The sequence below is a fragment of the Pagrus pagrus genome (assembly GCF_965226575.1).
Source record: "Pagrus pagrus genome assembly, chromosome: 23".
Taxonomy (NCBI): Eukaryota; Metazoa; Chordata; class Actinopteri; order Spariformes; family Sparidae; genus Pagrus; species Pagrus pagrus.
Window position 1 is genome coordinate 15,841,823 of NC_140205.1, and position 21,153 is coordinate 15,862,975.

At 42.9% G+C, this 21,153-nt stretch overlaps 2 protein-coding genes across 3 annotated transcripts in view; one reads left to right on the forward strand and one right to left on the reverse strand.

Moving 5' to 3' along the window:
- syn3 (synapsin III) overlaps positions 1-21,153 on the reverse strand; it is a 118,437-nt gene that overhangs the window by 45,359 nt on the left and 51,925 nt on the right. For both annotated transcript variants that reach the window (XM_084345108.1, XM_084345109.1), the window contains exon 6: positions 19,516-19,605. In XM_084345108.1, the coding sequence (XP_084201234.1) occupies positions 19,516-19,605 (90 nt within the window). The remainder of the gene's footprint in view (positions 1-19,515; positions 19,606-21,153) is intronic.
- Positions 1,084-19,460, forward strand: LOC311252184 (metalloproteinase inhibitor 3). Its single transcript, XM_084345113.1, has 5 exons — positions 1,084-1,414; positions 9,709-9,791; positions 11,830-11,941; positions 14,343-14,464; positions 16,623-19,460. The coding sequence occupies exons 1-5, from the start codon at positions 1,285-1,287 to the stop codon at positions 16,818-16,820; spliced, it is 645 nt and encodes a 214-aa protein (XP_084201239.1). The 5' UTR covers positions 1,084-1,284; the 3' UTR covers positions 16,821-19,460.

A 21,153-nucleotide genomic window follows, 5' to 3' on the forward strand; every position in this document is an offset into this window, starting at 1 on the left:
AACAAACCAGACAATCTCCTGTATTATCTTGTTTATATTTAGGAGGAAGAGTGTGTTACCAGGTTTCAAAACGTATTCGAGGTGATGACACGATTAATGAAATATTAAATATTGAAATATTTTGATAATTGATTAATTATTCAAGTCAAGTTCCAGCAATTGTGAGGATTTATTTTTAGACAAATAGTAAAAGTCAAAGATGTTATCTCAGATTTTATTGTGATCGGCATTCGTCACAATTATTATGTGCCAGTCAATCAAGAAAATACTGTATTTACTCCGCGATGGAAATGATTGTAAACTTGCATACCTCTGCCAACAGTCCCCTTTAATTCAATCAAACCTAATCAAATATCAAATTTGACAGCCTCACTCTAAAATTTGGACCACCCACAACTGCTTAACAATAATTCAAACTCACCAGATGTAGGATCTGCCTCAAATTGCACTCACACCCTAAAAATTTTACGAAAATTTGGGAAAATGCCCGATCACACAAGTCTCTCTGGGCCGAGACACATCCTCCATCCAAGTTGTGTGGAAATCTGCGCCGTAGTTTTTATGCAATCTATACGAAATCTATCTGTCGCAGAAGATGAAGATCAATTTTGCACACATTTCAAGCCAATCATGTGAAACTGTGTGTGGCTATTTATATATTTATACTAGTTTAACGTCCATTTTAATATAAGTCTGCGTACTGTAAAGTTTATGTTCCTTATGTTAGATAATTAAATATTTTATGTTAGTTATACTGCAGCATGGGAAACATTACAATCAATCAAGTAACATCTTTCAAACTCTTCTCATCACATCTGTCAGTCTCACTGTGTATGATGAAGTCCAAGTGTGCATAAACATTATACTTCCATATCTGTTCATCTTTGAAAACATTATGTACCTCGACCCTTTTTTTTCTGTCTGTCTGGGAAAATAAGACTAAGTTCCAGTATGTCATCGCGTCTGCGATTCCTAATGGCATCACCGGCCGCTGATTGGCCGCCCCTCCCGCGAGCTGCAGAGGTGGAGAGGGGCGTGAACGTCTCTCCGGCGCGCTATATGTACGGCTGTGCGCCTCTCCGGGATCAGGGAGAAACGCTCCAGCGAGGCGAGAAGCACCAGCGACGACACGCGCAGAGAGACAGCAGAGACTTGGACATTACCCGCAGCCGTTCACTCCAGCACCACAGCAGCAGCCCGTGCGCGCAGCGGATCCACACGGACTCCATACTACACTTTGTTCCAGCAGAAGCGGAGAGGAGCGGGAAAAAAAAGTTTGGAGAAATGCAGTCAGTGTACCAGCACCTGATCAGGCTGCTGTTTGTCTTCAGCAGCCTGCACCTTCAGCAGCTGACGGAGGGCTGCTCGTGCGCTCTGACGCACCCGCAAGACGCGTTCTGCAACTCCGACATAGGTATGTGACGGCCCGCACAGACCGCTTTACTGCCATGAACCAGTGTGTTTTTTTTATTTTTTATTTTCTCTGAGAGCACGTTGGGATAAGAGTCAACACACGAGAGGGGAACTGATCTGCAGTCAGTTCACAGCATGCATTCTTTCTGTAGAGCTTTGTTGTCAGATACATTTCTAGAAACACAAGTTGGAAGTGAGATGTATGAGGTCATTTCTCATCAAATAGTCCTACTTTTCTTACTTTCAGTCAGATGTTAACACCAGAACATTATATTATGGCTCTCTCCACCATATAACTGCTAAGATTCAGGTTCTATCTCCACTGTTTGACTGAAATATAACAACTTCTGGGTTTGGTTAGTGATAGACATTAATGAAGGATGCCAAACTCACTAACATTTCCTTGGTTTTCATCTTGATTTTGGATATATTTTCTCCATCTTCTCAAGCAACTAATGTCTCTGTGTGTGGCTCATGATCTGACCCACAGTCACTTCAGATGTTTCAAATCCAGCTTATTTATCTGCACGCTCTGGTATTTCCCTGTCAGGCGTCCACCTGGTTGTAACTCAGACATGCCCGGCCCCTGCTCCACAAACACTGGTCGAGAGGGGTTTACATAGCTTGTTTTACCGCCTGGTTATGCTTTCTCTGACTCCCCAGGATAATATGAAGTTAGGATCTGGCTTAGCCTGGAACGCCGGTCCAACCTGGCCTCTGTTTTTGGATAACACTGGTTAAAGACTGGGATTAAATGATCTGCCCCTGCGGGGAGAGAGGAGAGCGTGTTGTTGGGTTGAGATGGGGGGTGAAATGTTTGAGACGGGACAGGAGGGCAGCTGATTTCTTGTGAGGATGGTTTTTTTGACTGATAACCTGCCACACATGTACGATCACATTTGCGAAGGCAGATGCTCAGGCTCTTTTTGAGGGCAGCTGATATTTTTGCTTCAATATCATTTGACCCAAAAACCGTCATGAGGCTCTCTGAAACCGTGACACACTATCAAACAATAATCTCTCAGTTTAAACTGAGCACACACACACACGCACACAAACTGCAGCCATGTGTATAGACCATGTGTTTACCCTATCGCCTAGTGTCTGCTAACACGTTGCGAGGGAAGTCCTAGTTTCTGCAGGAGACGCCCCTACACACACACACACACACACACACACACACACACGCATAGATGTCACTTTTTATGATGTTGCACTTACAAGCGGTCACCAGTAGAGGCTGATAATGACAGATTACAAATCATTTAATGATGCTATAGCATCACAAGGAACCAAAACAAACTTTTAAAATTATATTATATTTAATTATATTTTATTGTTTTATTTCTTGTTTTTTTATTTTGCCATTAAAGGGCTAGTTTGACATTTTAGCAAATATGCATAACTGCTGTAATTGCAAGGGGAAAATCTATGCAACACTCATGTCCATATGGTATTGCATAGCTTAGCTTAGCAAGATGTAAGCTAGGCTAATATAATTTGGCTTTTACACTTTGATATTTGTATAAATAAAATAAAAATTATATAACATGTTAACTCTTGAGCTTTAGAGTGATGGTAAGATAATACTGTTAACTAGCAAGGCTAGCTGTTTCCCCATTGCCAGTTTGTATGCTAAGCTAAGCAGCCGCTAGCTTTAGCTTTAAAGTCAACATACAATCATGAGTGGTATCAGTCATCTCATCTAACTCTCAGCAAGAAACAAAAAAGGCATTTTTCCCAAACTATTTAACTACTCCCTTCAATTCTACCTTATTCTGTCTGAATATGTGAAAACATAAATCCTTTATATCCAGTAATATTATTTCTTGCAAATTTCCATCCTCCCATCTGGGAAAACTGCCTCTCTCCTGAACTGATCTCCTGTTGTTTTACACTTCTCAATGATCTCACTGCAACAAGAAATACTTCACATTACACAGGACATAACACGCTGTTAAAATGCAGTTTCATTAGCAGTGTCCTATTAACTCAATGCATCACTGCACTGCATGGCTTTCCTTTTACAAAAAGACTCCTCCAAATCCAACATGAGGCTTCTTCGCCTCGATTTTCAGCACACAACCAGCATTTTTTTGTAGGCGAAGGTCTCTTCTTTTAGTCCTGACGTGGGTGGGAACTCACAATGATGCTTTGGTGAATCCTCTGCAGAGTCTTGTAGGGGAGGAGGTGCAGGTTTGGCCTACTAGCCTGATATTTTAACTCGCTGGATCCAAAATGGTCACTCTGTCTCTTGCTCTAGGGTAACCCCTGATCACAAGGTCTGTGGGAGCGTCTTCAGCCAAGTGACCTGGTTGGAGGGAGTGAAAATGCCGCTTCGACAAACACTCATGCGATGCCTTTTGCAGTCCTTCAGATAGCTCATGGTGTTGGCACCCGCTGAGATTTGCCGGTGTAGAATGTGGGACTGACTTCAATGGGCGCACTGATCAGTCGTGAGCCCCACAAATCCTGTTTCCAAGGTCCCAGCTTAGCTCGAGATGTGCTTTGAATGCTCACAGTTCCTCTTAAACTACGGTCCTCTGAGGGAAACCCTCCTGAATCATCGTTTGGATGTAGATCACAAAGGTCAGGGCTAGTAACATTCATTAATCAGGGTCAAGTTTACTTACATGTCCAGTCAAACTTTGACTTTTTCTTGGAAGTCTTTCACGATGTGTGTAGGAAGCCTGGATGGTTTGAAGTGATCCAGCCTCACAATATTGAGTCATTCTTCCAGTTTTGGCTTAAATACTGGTTTCATCCCCAGGCTAATGTCAGAGCATGTTCAGCACTACACTGCATCAGTGTGATCCTCCCGTTCTGGTTCGTTCTTTCATTTATTGCCAATTTCTATCACCTCTAACTAAAACCTTTCCGTTCAAGTTCTGCTCGTGTCACCAAGCCGAGTTGAAACGCTGAGACGTGGAAAACAAAAAAAAAAAAGTATGGGGTTGAAATGCTAATGTGGCGAGGGAGAAACCCTGTAATTCTCACCGTCGACATCAAAGGCGACAGGCCTGAATCTTCCCAATTTAAGACCCGTACTTGAGTTCAAAGCGTTTTGCTCTTGTTTTCTTGGCCCTGACCCATAATCACCCACAGGCACTCCACTGGATGAATCACAATTAGGTTAGGTTTGGAAATTGGGTTATTGGAGGCTGTCTTACTTTATTTGACAAGTTTTAAATTGAAATATTCGAGAGCATGAAGTTGCTCCAAGTAGTAGTTTCGGCTCAACTTTATTAGTGTCTGGCTTTCCCTTCGTTTTGATGGTGGTATCACTTTCTTGGCAGCCTTTTGAGTACTTGCTGATCAAGTGTCAGGTTTGTTGTTTGTATTCAGAGAACTACAAGTGGGAAGTGCCTTTGGATGAGACAGCCTGTCAGGGTCCCCTGCCTAACATACCTGGGCACCAGGCGATGACCTGGCTGCTTTCTTGTGCAGAGACCTAGTTGGCTGCTATTAGGCAGCTGGGTTAAAGCAGCCTATTCACAAAGGGAAATGAGCAGCGCTTGTTTTTCCAAAGCCCTCCAAAAGCAAGATTAGAGGCCCGGCAGTAAACTTTGACCCTGAGATTTAATATCGCTTCGTAACGATGGGTTCCCAAGCGCTCTGGGTGACGGGAGAAAACCTTTACATGCTTGCGCCATGAACCAGGTCAGTTGCTGAGGATTAGCATCGTGTGTGTGTGTGCTCAGTTTAGGACCGGGCCATTGAGAGAAACGGATCCCATCCCGCTGCGGGTATTTTGTTGTGCATAGAGGAGCTCTGTCAAACAAGTGCAGCGTAGCAGGTTTAAAGTGATGCACGGCCTTGGGCTTTGTGACGGCTCTCTCCTGGTACCACTACATCCTCCTCCTTCTACTAATGAATTATGTAGCATTTAGTTAAATCACTACTCCCTCTGTCAGCCATCCCAACCCCGCCATTCTGCAGGTCAACAGGTGACGGATGATAACCTGAGCGAAGCCAGGAGTCCTGCTATGAGAGGCATTATATAAGCTTGGATCAGATATCTTCAGTTTTCCCAAAAGTGAGTTAAAATGCGATGAGGTGTCAGAGGTCCTGGATTCCGTACAAGCCTGAGATGTTCGTCCACTGAGCCAGGCGTATCAAATCTCCAGTGCAGCCCTCCCTTCTCTGATGACCACGCAGTCCATCAAGGGGGTGGTGTTTTTAAACAGGAGGCCAGCACAGGGGGCGATGGGCATCAGCCCAGCACACACTACACGTGATGATGCATGGGCTATTACACCACAGATCAATGGTTCGATCAGCTTCAGCTGTAATTCAGCTATACTTTAAAGGCAGCATTGAGTTATTCCACCTCTGTCGACCTCGTAATACAATTAACCTATACAAGTCAGACTTTTTACTCCAGGAAGAGATCGAACTACAAACAGAAATGTAATTAAATATTGGTATTTGAACAACAGTTATGTAATCATCAGACCAAAAGGTCTGAAAAGAAAACGTGAGAGGCGGCCTGTGAGAAAGGCACAAGGCAAGCGAGTCAATGACAAAGATAAAAAGAGGGAGATATGAAAAGTAGGCACCGAGGTAGCAAGATAACACCAGGCCAACTGACACTGGTTGTGACTCTCTTTTCAAGTAGTGTGTTGCCTAAGGGGCATTATCATTAAAATTGCAAGGCAATGTTTTCGTTGCAAGTTACATGAATCTGACCAAATTTAAGGTAAATTTGAAGAATTGGTGAAATGATCATTGCTGGACCTGTTGTGACTCGAACAGACCACCGTAGGCAGCGAGTTAAAACTCCGTCCCTGCCTCACAGGCTGTCTGAGCGTTTTGCCAACCAGTGAGTGGACGTTCCAGGCTTTTCTGCTCCGGCGTGTCAGTTTCAGTGTTTATTTTTGAGCGTGGTAGTGTGTCGTCCTGAGAATTCCTCTTCCTCCCACTCACCTCCATAAACTTGGACCACTTTCTGCATACTGGAACCAGCGACACTCGCCCTGCGCCTTGCTTTCTTTTCTCTCCCTCACACTCGCACACACAAATGAGTAACCTTATTCTTGTCATGCCTGCAGTTTGCCACATTGTACGTAGGCTGAAATAAATGTTTAACTAAATTACATGCTCACCTTAAGATTGAGCATTTGCATTTGCGCTTGTGTAATCCCCTGCTTTAGGCGAGAGGTGCCGAGTGAAAAAAATGGATTCGGTGCTTCTTTTTTCTGTCAGACCCTGGTTACCTCTCTTATCACGAAAAAGCCTCCCACTCTTGAAAATGTGTGTCAGATCCTCTGCAGGAGATGAATACTTGTGCGTCACAGCGCTGGCCTGTAAATCCTCATGTTTAGCAAAGTAAGAAGGAGAGAAACGCTGATTATTCAACCAAACTACATTAACTACAGGGTTATTAACTTCTAAAATAAAGCCTTGTGCCAACTGCTGTGGGCTGTACAGTATGAGGCGCTCACTGTGGAAGCTGACAGCATGTCAAAACTGAAAGCTGTGCACAATGGCTGCAGTTGCATTGTATCTACCAGCACAAACAGTTTTTAGATTTCAATTTTAGGATCTTTTAGGAACCATGAAGACAAATGCGGTTACAAAGATAAGCACTTTAGCTGCCTGATGTCCTGCTGTTATCACCATGTTAACCTAGTGGTGTGAACTAATGTACAAATTAAACTATCTAGATGATCAATTTATCATTTCAGTCGTTTATTAAGCGAAAAGTTCAGTCAGTTGGTGGTTCCAGGTTCTTAAACGTAAGGATTAGATATTTTTCTTTGTCATTAATGATGGTAAATGAAGAATCTTTGGGTTTTGGACTGTTGGTTGGACAAAAACAGCAATTTGAACTCAATTAATCTAGAAAATTAAGTATGTAGACGTACAGTATGTACATAAAAAGAGGCGTTGTAGTAAACTGAAGAAACAAGACTTTTATCTACACAGTTCCTCCGTAGTTTCTGTGAGCTCACCTCATGAAACTGGGTTAAATAAACACTCGTAACACAGCCTTTTTGACGTGAGAAGGCAGCCCTGCGTTTGTACATAAATATAACTGCCGAAATGTAGAGGAGGTCAAGGGGTCACTGCAGGGGGAATGACACAAACCCTCTGTCTCTGCAGCAGCTGAGGCCCTTCACACATTCCTCTGGGCGATGGCACCATCACCGGTCAATTAGTGGCTGCCGTCTAACAAGAGGGGTCCTATCTGGATGTACTTCAGTGAAATCAGCTGACCTGTGGCCCCTCAAATGCGAACATTTGTTTCTCCTGAGGGTTGGTTTTGAGGTCAGGCCGGAGTAGGAAACTAGGTTTTGGGGTGACACTTAAAATAACAGCAGCAGTGTATTTAACAGAGGCAAAAGTATCCTCATGTATCCGCACATTCCTCTGTAATTGTGCCCCGGTTCCTCTGTAATCGCAGCGGCGTACATCTGTCAAACAGCGTTTGGGTACATTTAGCAGAGGCCCATCAGGCAGTGGCGCTCTTTAGTTCATATCAGAAAGAGTTGACAGATTAATGGATCAGATGTTCTGCGGCAAGTTATCGTGAAAGGTCAAACAGCGGAAGGCAGGCAGGGGGTTTGTACGTTAATACCAAAAGGTCTGAAGTTACATTGATTTGACTCGGTTGTGTGATTTATTGTGACACAATTATGGCAGGTGAGGGTGTCCTCACATGCACTTTAAAAGATTTTTTCCCTTTTGCAGCTCTGTAGCGCTGCATGTTTAAGGAACATGAAAATTCAGTCAATATATAATAATTTCTGGAGCTTCACAGCAAAACGGCACTGAAGCATTCTCCCAAAGTAGATGGGGGCTTGTTCTCGAACATAAGAATTAGATTTTCATTGTTTGGTTTTTGTTTTTTTTTACACTTTAAAGTTCCCCTCTACTCCGGTTGAGTAGATATTGAGGCAAACTTATCCTTTAATGTAATGAACTGATACTCATGGTACCCTGAGGATGAACCCTACTGACTTTGTTGATGCCTAGTGCCACCATGACATTGACACTTGTGGTTTTCAGGAGAATATATCAACACCTCGTCAATGGAATGCCATCAAGTTTTATACAGACATTCGTGGTCTCCAGAGGATGAATGTTTCTTTAACTTTGACCTCCTGACTTTTCATCAAGCGCTATTATCAGCTGAAAATGAGTCTTTGCCCGATACTCAGCCTCAGCTTTACTTTGTGTGTAGTGTAACTTAGCTAATGTTTGCATGCTAAACTAAGGCAGTGAACAGTACTTGCTAAACAATTTTTTTTAGGTTTATTCAAATAAACGCTCGGTTCAAGTTGGGGTCCTCATGTCCAAAATAAATGTGTGGTCACCACTTTTGGGTGGCCGTGCTGTAACTGCTTCCTGTTTTGAGTTTTATTTTTATGTCCATTTCCATTTGCCTGGAAGTAGCACAGCTAAAGCAACACAGACCAAACAGAAGATGCCACATGCCTCATTTCTTCCTCCAGCCGAAAAATAATGAAAGGGTTCTCATTTTTTTCCTTTTCTGGGGAATGTGCGCCCCCGAAGAATGTGTTAAGGAAATTCCACCGGGAGAAGATAACAAACATAGCCAGTGTTAGTTGTGTCTGCGGCCGGTCGGCTGTGGGCAGCAGGTGAACTTCACAGAGGATTGACTGCAGGGCCCGCAGCTCTGGTTAGTCTATTCACCGGCTTGTATTATCACTGGTTTCTACGCCCCCGCCTCGTTCACCTTCCACAATAAGCCCCCTTACTCCAACACGAGTGAAAGCAAACAAATCAAGGTCGCCGCTGAGCGTTTTCACCTCTCAGACGTTTACATGAGGGTCTTGCACACAGATTAGATCTTTTTCAAGCCCTGATCCCAATATAGAAGGAAACCTGTTTCAACAGAGGAGAGGCACTGCACCGTTTCCCCTCGCAGGACTCTGATCTGGTGTTTTTAAATCAGCGAAAAGATAATTCGACTCAGGTTTTCCTGTAAAGTTCCATTTCAGATATAACACCAGCAGTGAGACTGAAGCCTTGGTATATGGACGAGGCCTCTTTTCCTCTAATTCCTGTATCAAACTCAGAAGTCCCAGTAGTGTTTTTTCCCATTGGCCTCCCTTGGCACACAGCAGCAATGCAGAAAATCGGATAAACGGATTAACTGTGGTGCCAACCTCGTCCTGAAATGGTATTTATAATGGGTTTGCTAATGCCTCCTACTGGCCGAGGCAGTGTGTTATTTTAATGGCTTGGAGTGGAAAGCTCAAAGTTATATGTTAGAGGAATGTGACAGTCTGCTCTGATCGTTCACCAGTCTGTCTCCTCTCTTCACAGTGATTCGAGCTAAAGTGGTCGGCAAGAAGCTCCTGCGAGATGGACCGTTTGGAACGATGCGCTACACCGTCAAGCAAATGAAGGTGAGAGCGCTGTTACTCTGCTGAAGTGCTGCTGAGCAAGACACTGAATCTCTTTCAATTTTAGAGGAATAGTAAGATACATTGGCAAACTGAGCTGAGTATGAAGCGCTAGAGCAAGTACAGTTAGCCTAGCTTAACATACGACAAACAAGATGCAGCTTAATTGTTTATGTTTTGTTTATACTTGGGACACAACTCAGCTAGCTGTTTGCCCCTGCTTTCAGGTTTTATGGTAAGCTAGGCTAAGCTAACACTACTGGCTCTAGCTTCATATTCAGCGTACACACCTTAGTTTAGCAGCAGAAACAGCTAGCCTGTCTACACCTCTAAGGCTAGTAATTAGCAATTAGCACACTGTATCTGCATAAAAAACCCACTGTGTGCTCAGTACATTTCTGTGTATGGATTAAACAATCAGGCGTATTTTGTTTATCTTTGGACAGAGCCAGGCTAGCCATTTCCGCCTGCTTCTTTAGCTAAGCTAAGCTAATTGTCCTATTGCTGTAGGTACTTAGCATGCAGCTATGACAAAGGTATCAATCCTCACATCAACCACTGGACAAGGAGGGAAGGTAGTGTATTTCACAAAGTGTTGAACTATTCCTTTCACTGTTGTGTAGGTAAGGACTTACGAAGCACATGCATCATATTCACAGCCAGTTAGCCATTTTGGGATGCCATGTTCTTTTCTGCTGGGCACTGTTAAGGATCAAGACAAATAAATGGGTGTAATCCTAACTATGACTCTTTAAATAATTGACTTAGGTGTCAATGTCCTCAGCTGACTTTAACATCATTATTATTATTGCTCTATTTTTAATTTTGCCCCTTACATGTATTTAATAGACTATTTTGCCTTTCCTCAGCGCTCAATGAAACCACGTGACAAATTCTTCTTTATATAACCCATTCTTATTGTAACCACAGGGCCATTGCAGTAAGAGTGTTATCACCGTGAAATAAGAACAAACCTATTATTCTCCCATTTATGAATGCTCTTTGATCACGTATTTAAAAGCTCCGGCACATAAAATGTCATCCGCTGGATGTGGCAGGAACCCCTTTAGTTACAAGACTGTCTCTCCGCCCCCTCAGCTGCTGTGTGATAGCTGAAAAGCAGTTCGGGATACTTAGCCTGAAAGCCTGTTCTTCACTTCCTCTGTATTCTTACATAACGCTGCATATTTCTGACAGATGCTGACATCGGCCTGCTGCTCAGACAGGAGCCAGGCCGGAGGATTAGCGAGCTTACAGGCATTACAGCTCAACCAAACTCCTCACTCAGAGTGTAAACATTTCAACAGAGTCATGCGCCGCATCGGTACGATCCCAGTTCGTACAAAAGCATTAAGTGGCCTCTTGTTACTGAAGCACACCAGTCATCACTGCAAGGATTATCCTCAGGAATTAGATGTGACCTTTGCACCTCTCGGGTTATTTATTTGTATTACAGTCTGCTGGTTTATACTGCAAACAGTGGTTTTCCTTGTGGGCTATAATAGTGTGCAATTCTCTCCAAGTTTCAACAAATCCTATGAGACAAATGCCTTTGGCTTTCCCAAACCTCCACAGTTTCGGGCTTAAGAAACAGTTTGTTCTGCTTTTCTGGGAGCAACACGTATAAACAGGGATTTCCTGTTGTTCCCAGACAAATAAATTACACTGAAAAAATCCCAACAGTTCTCAGGGCAAACACTGACTGTTAGCTCCACATACCTGAGCTGAATAGAAGGAGCCGGGTTCCAGGGTTTAGCAGTGACCTTGCCAAAACGGCATCAAAGTCGAAGCACATTACACAACGTAATTATGTTATCTATGATTGAGTTAAGGGCACAGCCTAATACTCCCTCTCCCGTGAGGCATTCTTTAAGGAATGTCATCTGATAAAGCTGGCGTGCGCTTTTCATTCCAGATTTATTTATGGGTGGAGGTGGAGTCCGGGGTGTAGTTGCCAGTGTGAGGGGTTCACAATATTGCTCGTTTAAATTCAGGTTTTAACTCAACAATTGAACAAATTCAATGTCCTTGTGTCTTGCAGATGTACAAAGGATTCGACAAAGTCCAGCACGTGCAGCACATCTACACAGATGCTTCAGAGAGTCTGTGCGGCGTCAAGTTCGACATCAACAAGTACCAGTACCTGATCACAGGTGAGCTCACTGTCTGACTTTGGATAGTTCATTTACGTATATATATCAAAGGTAACTTTATGCATGTATGCAGCTGGATCTTTATTAAAGGGGACAGGCCAATACTTTTTTTTACTGTTTAGGTCTATTTACTAGTCACAGGAAGTATTACTTGCTGTGAAAAAAAATAATCTAGCAGTGAGATTGCAGACCAACTGAACACCCCTCGCCTCATCCTCAACTGCAGTGGCTGCTAAAAAAAAAGAAACTGCGGCTGGCCCTCACAAGAGCCTGTTTTTGGTTTGTCCGTTCATGGCTACTGTAGAATTATGACAGTGCGACATGGTGGACAGTTTAAGGTGCCTTTACACTAATGAAAACATAATTATGAAAATCATATTTGGAGGGTGTTACTAAAAATGTTTGTTGCATTATTACAGGGTAGAATCCAATGTTTTTGGTGCTTGAACCATATGGGGGAGTAAAGTCAGATTAAAAACAGCATGGTCAAAATCAAAGCAGCAGATGCTGAGATATTCTGTTTGCAAGAGACTTGCTTTTGGGATTCAATATTTGGGGAAATAAATGACACTTTTATCTAGTATCTATCTTTCTTTCAGTCCACATTGAACTTTTTTGCCAAGTTTGTGACACCACACAAACCTCCAAACCTCGGAACCAAATCCGTCCCAGCCGGAGAGATGTTGAAAACATTTCAGTCGTGTTGCTGCTGCCAATAAACGCTTGCTCCTTCTCTCAGGCCTTTCAGAGTTTTGCTAGCAGCAGTGCAAGTTTGTTTGGCCAAACGATCTCCCTCAGCCCTCTCCCCTCCAAGGACTTCTTCATTTGTCCTGTGACACAAACTTTCCCCCTATTTATAACCTGTCATTTGCCACTGTGCTAGCAGGCAAAGCAGGGTCACTTTTTTTTTTTCTTTTTACATTTTTGCACTCGTTTCCCTCATCTTCTCAGGCCAGAAACAGCAGAAGGCCGTTTTCTCTCTCTCACAACTTGTAATTAACAGCTAGCAGGAAGCGACTGGCGTTTTCCAGCAGAAGCTTTTTATGACTTGCTATTTCCAACAGAGGTGCAGTTTACTTTGGACCCTGCTGTGCTTGGCGTAAATAGCTAAGTCCCGACCTGTAAATACTGTAACTACACCCCGCAGTGCAAGTGAATGAGCCGCCGTTGCCAGGCAGCGATGGCTATGTTTACCCGGCCTGGGTGCGAGTGACATCACTGACGTCTTTCCCTCCTCTCAAGGCGTCTATAATAAGTCGTGCATACGATGAAGACTTTATTACGCGCAATTTAAACGCACCAGGCCATGTGAGATGAGCTCCTCAGCTCTCCTTTGATCGAGCCCCGAGCGCTCCGGCCCTGATTAGTATTTTAGGAGCATGTCACACACTCAACACTATGTAATAAGCCCGAGAGTGACTCCAGTAATCCCAGTGCGGGGATGCGGGCCGAGCGGGAGGTCCAGGGGGGTTGAAGAAGCACATATTTGTGAGCTGTCAAATACCAACGTGGTGACAACACGGTGAAGGAGACAGATGGTGACAAATCATGATGTTCCTGAGCACTCGCGGGCCGCCGCGGTGCACCTGTCTCAGGAGTCCTTAAGCCGCAAACGGTCCGGCGCTAAAAATAGACGTCTGCTGACCTTTGGGTATTCAGAAATAGGGGTGCTGGTTTAATATGCGCTTACTGTATGAGATTGTCTTACCATACATAAACAAGTTGGATTGCTTGAGCGGTTTGTTTATGTTATCCTATGTTACACGGGGAGGATTATGAAATTAGACGAATAGCATTCACGGCCTCGTGGCTCGAGAGCAAAACAATTTCTCCAAAGTGAACTACTACATGATGCCAACTTTGAGTAAGTGGCCGCCAATCAGATTCACATTTGTAAAGTAAACCGTTAAAGCTTCATTGTTCCCCAATGATGAATACTAACAATGTTGGTGATCACCTGACATTCGCTCTAGCGCCACGGGCATTTTAACATTTGTTGTTTTGAGTGGCTTTTCTTGACTATTTGATAGATGGTCTGCACTTTCATTTCCCCTTTTAAGATGAATTAGAATAACTTTGGTGATCCCTTAACTTCTCTTCCAAACCAACATAACACTTCCATCAGCCTCAGCTGCACTCTGGGTTTAGCACTTATTGGCAAACGTCAGCATCCTTTCAAAAAAAGCACCCATCAGTCAGCCTTTCAGCATCTTTCTACACTGCAAAGGAGAATCCCATCCACACTACCTGATGCGCTGGACCCAGCTGTTGACCCTGAATAAGAATGAAATCGGCACAGAAAGTTTACAAGTGGCACCAAAAACAAAAAAGGAAACTGAGATAAAGATTCAACTTGTGTCTCAAAGCGTTAACCAATCCCCTCCCTTCATTCCTTCCTCAGGTCGTGTGTATGATGACAAGGTCTACACGGGGCTGTGCAACTTCAACGAGCGGTGGGAGCGCCTCTCATTGGCCCAGAAGAAAGGCATCAACCATCGCTACCAGCTGGGCTGCAACTGCAGGGTGAGTGGAAACCAGCAACCTCTGCCCGGCAAGAACAAGGAAGATGAGGGGAGAGGAGGGAGGAGGAGGATCAAGAGAAGAAGGAGCTAGAGCTTACGGCTCCTTCATTTCACTCACTAAAGTATAAATACAACCGGTTGACCGCTTATGTAAAGTCTACTTATTAATGATTATGGGAGGAAGGAAGTGCCTTTGAAGGCTATGTGACAGGTCAGACCAATTCAGGCTCATTAATGCTACTGTTCAACAGAGCAAAAATAATTTACAGAAAGTGACCTTCATGGTTACGTAGCTCTTGTACAGTACTATTGATACGGAGGCTGAATTATAAGCTTTGGCTCCACTATTACACAGCATGGATGTTCAGCACGGACAGAAATAGAGAGAAAACAAGTTTTACGAGCACTATTGGGAGTTATTTAATAACAGTTTTGGAATCGGTTCATCTCCTCATTCCCAGTTTTATGTGACTCAAACATGTAGCCTGCTGCTGTGCAGCTGTTGACCCGCCTCGTAAACGTCCTACTGTACAGCAGTGTCCTGGACATCTGCTTACACCATCGGCCCCTATCAGTATAAGTGGATTAGCAGAGAGACCTATCTGTTCCCAGTGCGGGCCAGCGTTGTAAACTTGTGTTCAGTGTGTACATGGCAGCAGCCCAGAGGCATCCGGAGAAGGCCATCGATCAGCTGAGACTCCTGGCTGAGAGTCCGTAAGCACAGGCAGGCGTAAACATCATCACACTTTTTAAACTTTACTCCTCCGCATTTCTCCACAAATGATGATTTACTGCACTGGAAAGCAGGAAGCGTGTCGCACCGGTTAGAAAATTATTCCCCACACATCATTAAAACCACTCAAACCAGGAAGTTATGTCGAACATCTCTGAACCGTGGAGGACAAACTCTCCAGGCTTGAATAACAAAAACACCCAAAATGGGGAACACACCCTCTGACTGGCTGATTGAATTTGCCGGCTCATTCAGATTCAGATAAGTGCGGCTGATGACTGAGTTTCGCTGTCACTTAACACCGCTTTTCCGTTCATCACCTCGGAGCCGTTGTGTGATTCTTCCTGTCAATTCACGCTGTATATTCATCCGTGAAGCTGCTTTTTTTTTTTTGTGCGAGCACCTGGAGGTGTGACGCACGAAAGAGGCTCAATGAAATCTAACTGAATCATTAGGGAACTACAAAAACATCACCGCTTCAGGAAGATGGCTGACGTTAATTTAGCATCCCACGGCACAAAGCGTACGAATGCTTATTGGTTTTTGCACTTTAGTTATTTTTCAAAAGCTGAACTTACACACCTCATCTGTTTATCTGCTGCAGTAAGTGACTGTAAGCAAAATCTGAAAAGCTGTAGAGCAAAGACGAGATGTTCACCAAGCGCATGTTCACCCTTTTTATATTTTAACCAAATCGTACACTGACTTCCTGTCTTTGATTATTCAAGCTTATTGCTCTTGTAGAATTGTGACATTTTTCAGATGTTAATGGCTCATTAAGCTGACTCTACTTTGGCCTTTGCACAGACTTCTAGACTGTAGACTCACTGTTGTTGAAGTTAGCTTCCTTGAGAAAAATAAGCCGATACGTTGTTAAGAAACATTAAAAGAATGTCTTTCATTTTGGGAAAAATACTTATTTGCTTTCTTGTCATAGTTTAGGTGTAGAAACTGATACAACTCTGATGCTAAGGTTGAAGCTAGAGGCAGAGGACATTAGCTTACTTTAGCATAAACATTGTAAACTAGGCAAATGGCTAGCTTGGCTCTATTCAAAGTTTAAAAAAGCCACCTACCAGAATACGTAACATGCTAAACCAACAAAATACAACTTGTTAAGTTTTAGAGGTACTAAAGTTAACCCTGTAACCTGTAAAGACCCTGTTTCCCCTTGTTTCCAATATTATGCTAGCTAAGCTAAGTGCCCCTGGCTCTAGCTTCATATTTAGCATGCAGACATGAGAGTGGCATCAGTCTTCTTATATAATTCTTGCTAAGAAACATCAAAGTTTACTTTACCTTGCTGCTGACTTAACACAATTACTATATACCTGAAAAAGCAGTGAGTCTACACTAGTTGTTGCTAGTATGCAGTTTTGTTTCCTGCTTCATGGCTACATCTTTAGTTTCGCTTCTGTCTCTGTAGATTAAGCCCTGCCACTACCTGCCCTGCTTCGTGACCTCAAAGAATGAGTGCCTATGGACGGACATGCTGTCCCACTTCGGCTATCCCGGCTACCAGTCCCGGCACTACGCCTGCATCCAGCAGAAGGAGGGCTACTGCAGCTGGTACCGGGGCATGACCGCACGCGACAAAACCACCATCAACACCACCGACCCCTGAACCCCCAAAGCACCCTGCCTGAAATCCACTGCCGCCTCCCCTGACTCCGTCCCATCCCGATCACTTCTAGAGTATTACAGGACTCTTAAAGCTCACCGGCCTGGGTGACAGCCGCCTCTTTAAATGGGCAAAAAAAGAGAAAAGATCAAATCCATTACAGTGCCTGTTTCGTAGCACTTCTGATAGAAAACAATACCTTTTTTTTGTTTTGCAGATCGCCCTGTTGAACTGTATTATGACTTTCCCAAACCGCAAATCAAACAGTCCTTGCAACCAGCTGTCTCTGCAGGGTTCAGTCAGGTTAAAAAGGTGACAAAGACTGACCAACAAGAAATGTAAGACCTCAATCAAAGATCTTATCCCCAAGAAGTATCAATAATTATCATTGGCGTTAATTAGCGACATGCTAACCTACTACTATGGTCATTTTGTGCTTTTGAGGCAGTTTATCTTCAAGGACTCTAAAAACTAAAGGTCATGATTCAAAGAAAAAAGTCCAGCCAATGATCACTGTAAATCTGAGAGGGTGTTGCTACTGAACTGCGCTTGCTAGCATTAGACTCAGTTCTCTAAGAATCTTTCCAACAACACAGATCGAGAGCCGATGTGAGGTATGCTCTCTGAAAGTCGTACCTGTAATTTCGGCTCCAGAAATCCTTTTTGAAAATGGTATTGTTTTACAGTGAAGTATACATCGATTATGTTCAGTTTTTTACTGTAACATGTGTCTTTATGGATGGTGGTATTCTCTGCTTACCGGAACGTTTGCAATGTAACTCATTTTGCAGTTATATCACAAACAAACGCCCTTTCCGTTGAGCACAGACGAGTATCAGAAATGCTTAAAAAAAAAGAAAAGAGAAAAAAAAGTCTGTCTGTTACAGTGCCAATGCAGGGAAGAGCTCACTTCTTGCAGAGATGGTGATATTTTATTTTTTGCTGTATATAACATAAGCTACAGAAATGAACTATCAACTCAGCTGAAACCTCTGTAATACGTTTATTTATATGTTTATTGGATTACTCTGTAACCATGTGGTATATCTGCAAAAAAAAAGAAGAAGAAAAAAATATACAAAAACAGGTCAGAACTACATAGTGACAACCATCACAGCCTGTGCAACCGTCCAGAATGAAGGACCAGCATCTCCAATGGAACGGTACTTTGTTGTTAGCGTGATCGTAGTTCCCCCCCGACTGGTACTCTTCACCGATCCAATGAAAGTCAAGTATAAGCAGAGGTTTCAGACAATGAGATATTTTGTAAGTGTATATTCAATCTTTTTGTATTTAACTATTTCAAATGGACATTATATATATAAAGTAACATATTGTCACTAAATTCTCCACCTGTTCCCTTCACCTGTTTTTCTTATTGTTTCCCAGTGCTGTACCTTCAGTCCATTCCAATAACAGACACAGATTTGCCTCATGGGGAGTAACGGCCCCTTCATCACTAACATTACACACGGGCAGCACTTGAGGGTTGTTTGACATTTTTGAAAATATCCTCATTTGCTTTCTTGCTTACCACTTTTGGTACGAAGCTACAGTCCCTGTGAAAACGATGTTTTTGCTCTTCTTGAGACAGACATCAGTAAGAGTCAACAGTTCGCCTACTGCTGATCTGATTTGGCCCATGATAAAGGTTGACAGACAGATGGTTCGTCCAATCACCTGCCAAGTATTTTTTTGAAAGTGAGTGCCCTTTTCCAAACAGTTTCTAGCGGCTGCTTTCCAGATGGTTCGGTGTAACAAACCATCTGGCACGTCAAGTTAAATGTAACCATCTTGCGACTGTAGCTTCATATTTGACGGACAGACACGAGAGTGGTAGAGAAAATTCTTCAGCAAGAAAGCAAATCAGCTTATTGCACAAGATGTCAAACAATATCTTTAAATCCATTCATCTCCATTCCAGAGTGCTGTTTTCCGTGACTTTCCTTCATGGGAAAACAGCACTTAGACACTAAAACTTTCCGCTACAGTCCGATCATATCAGAGGAGGAAGAGAGCGATGGCCTGATAAGATGATCTAAATTATGATTAAATTATCTGATTCAAGTGATGTTCATCTACCCTTCCATTTTGCAACACAAGTACTTTCAACAAAACAACTCGATCCATCTTTCCTATCTGAAGTTTTGCTTTTTTTAAGTGAACTTCTGAAATGGTCGTCAGCCTCCTCTTGATCATGAATCTTTGGCTCCAGTATGCAACATACAGCGAGTCACGACTAGATGTCCTTTTCTCGTAAGACGTTACAAGAAAAGCTAATAATTAAAATGACCTTTGAGGGAAAACACTTTGTGTAAAGCAAACAAGCCCACGTCGGTGTATAAAACATCTCCTTTCTGTCTTTCTGTGTGATGACGAGGCTCTTTATCCAGCCGTGGCGTTTCTGTGTCACTATTTCTGTGGTTCATGTTTGTGTAAATATTCTGCTTAACACAGAAACACTTGGTCAAATTTGATCCTTAAAAAAAAATATCCAATCGAGGAAGCTGTGTACAGTCTGTGTGTAAAAACACTGATTCCTGAAGTGTGTGTGGGGGGGATGTTTCCTTGTAGGGGTTATAGAAATGTTTGACTTAATTTCTGTGTTTTATATTTTTATAATAAAGATTTAATGAAAAACTGGCCACAAGAAGTCTGGGATTTTTGTGTGTGTGTGTGTGTGTGTGTTTTCACTCACCATCTGCGTGTGGTTGGCATAGAAAGTTTGTTCATTCAGGGGGAACTTCTCAGGGCCGAGGGAGTGGTAGAGTTTAATCATCTGAGAAAACTGCAAGCAGAAACAGGCGGAGCGGTCAGACATCGTTATTTAAGCAGCAGAGGACAGGAGAAATTACACCTGAGTTCAAAACCAGAGGATGAGTTGCATGATGAATAAGCTAGAATTCAATATGGGATTGAGTTGGCATGCTTCGCCCTTTCAGATGCTTTTAAAATGTGACCCAGTACAGTCAGACCGGACTCTGACTGTGGGAGTCTGAACACCTTTTGCCCTAAAAGGAAAAAGTTATTTTCAGAGCGGCAGGAGCTTTGCATTTCAGGAGTTATTTAATGCCGAGGTGTTGTAATGTTCCTTTCTGGTGGACCCACTTCCTCTCACATGCCTTACCTACTTAAGTTAATCGTGTTGAACTTGTTGCATCCAGCTGTGGGTTAACATAACAGTGAGCTTAGCTTGACATTGTAGCTGCAAAGTATTCTGGGCAATTTTCTGCTACGCTGGGTGCAGAAATGCTTCTCTGCCCCTTTTATAATGGGAGTTATTTCCCCCATGTGATTGTAGAGTGGAAGCTTGACGAAGAAACGCTCTCTCTGACATTTACTGTTCACAATCATAAGTACATTAGGTCACTAATACAAACCAACAATGCAGAATATATAACCACAGACCATTGAGATGTTTAAGCCTCATCAGCTTGATTAAGAAATGTACTAATGTACTGTTTCCAACCGTTTTCTAGACATAGCCTGGGTTTTCGTATTGGTTTTGTACTCTTCAGCAGGGTTGATGTCTGATGACAAAGAAACACCGATGCCACCAACGTATCCCACCGTCTTGGGTTCGCCTAACTGTGTGCCTTTGTGTGCTCTGCTGGGGGGCCTTTTTTTATCACAACCCTACTCTCCATCCACTGATTTGAGTTTATTTCAGGATGCTACGAAATTGAAAATCGATTTGTAGAGATTCAGTATAAACGCAGCTGCAGACACGGTCGCTAATCTGCACGACCGCCACAATGAACAACATGACTGCCTGCATAGTTATCAAAGTGACATCGCTGCGGTGTGGTAACACAGTTAGCAAAATGGCTAACGCTTCCTTGCTTGGCATGACCTGCCATACTCTGCCTCTGACTGGCTACATCCCGCCCGACGAGATGTCTCACTCCGTCTCACAAACAATGTTTATTTTGAAAATGAAAGCATTCAAACTTATTCTACTAGGACCGCCAAATAAAAGTATTAACCTGACAATTAGCATGACATGACCTCTTTAATGGTCAAATTGTATATTTAAATAGTCACACAGTAGAAACTAAAAAAAAACATGTACTTCATGTTCTTGATAATGATGTTCAATGAAATCCACCATGTCTACATTTGTTCCTAGGTTCCCCAATATTGCTAAAAAAACAATCAATTGATTCCTGCCTTAAAAGGTTTCAGCTTCCAAAGCGGGACATGACAGAAAAACTGTTCGACAACTGGAACAGATTGATTTGCAAACAGTAAGTCTGTGCCATCTGGTTTTCACAGAGCATCACAATAATAGAAATGTGTGGCTGTCTGAAAGCTTATGTTAGGCCTGTGCTTTGCA

Excerpts from the sequence above, each read along its gene's own strand:
- LOC311252184 (XM_084345113.1), top strand. The coding sequence starts at position 1,285 with ATGCAGTCAGTGTACCAGCACCTGATCAGGCTGCTGTTTGTCTTCAGC. Across the intron at positions 1,415-9,708 it reads GTTCTGCAACTCCGACATAG|TGATTCGAGCTAAAGTGGTC; the intron begins GTATGTGACGGC and ends CTCTCTTCACAG. Across the intron at positions 9,792-11,829 it reads ACACCGTCAAGCAAATGAAG|ATGTACAAAGGATTCGACAA; the intron begins GTGAGAGCGCTG and ends TGTGTCTTGCAG.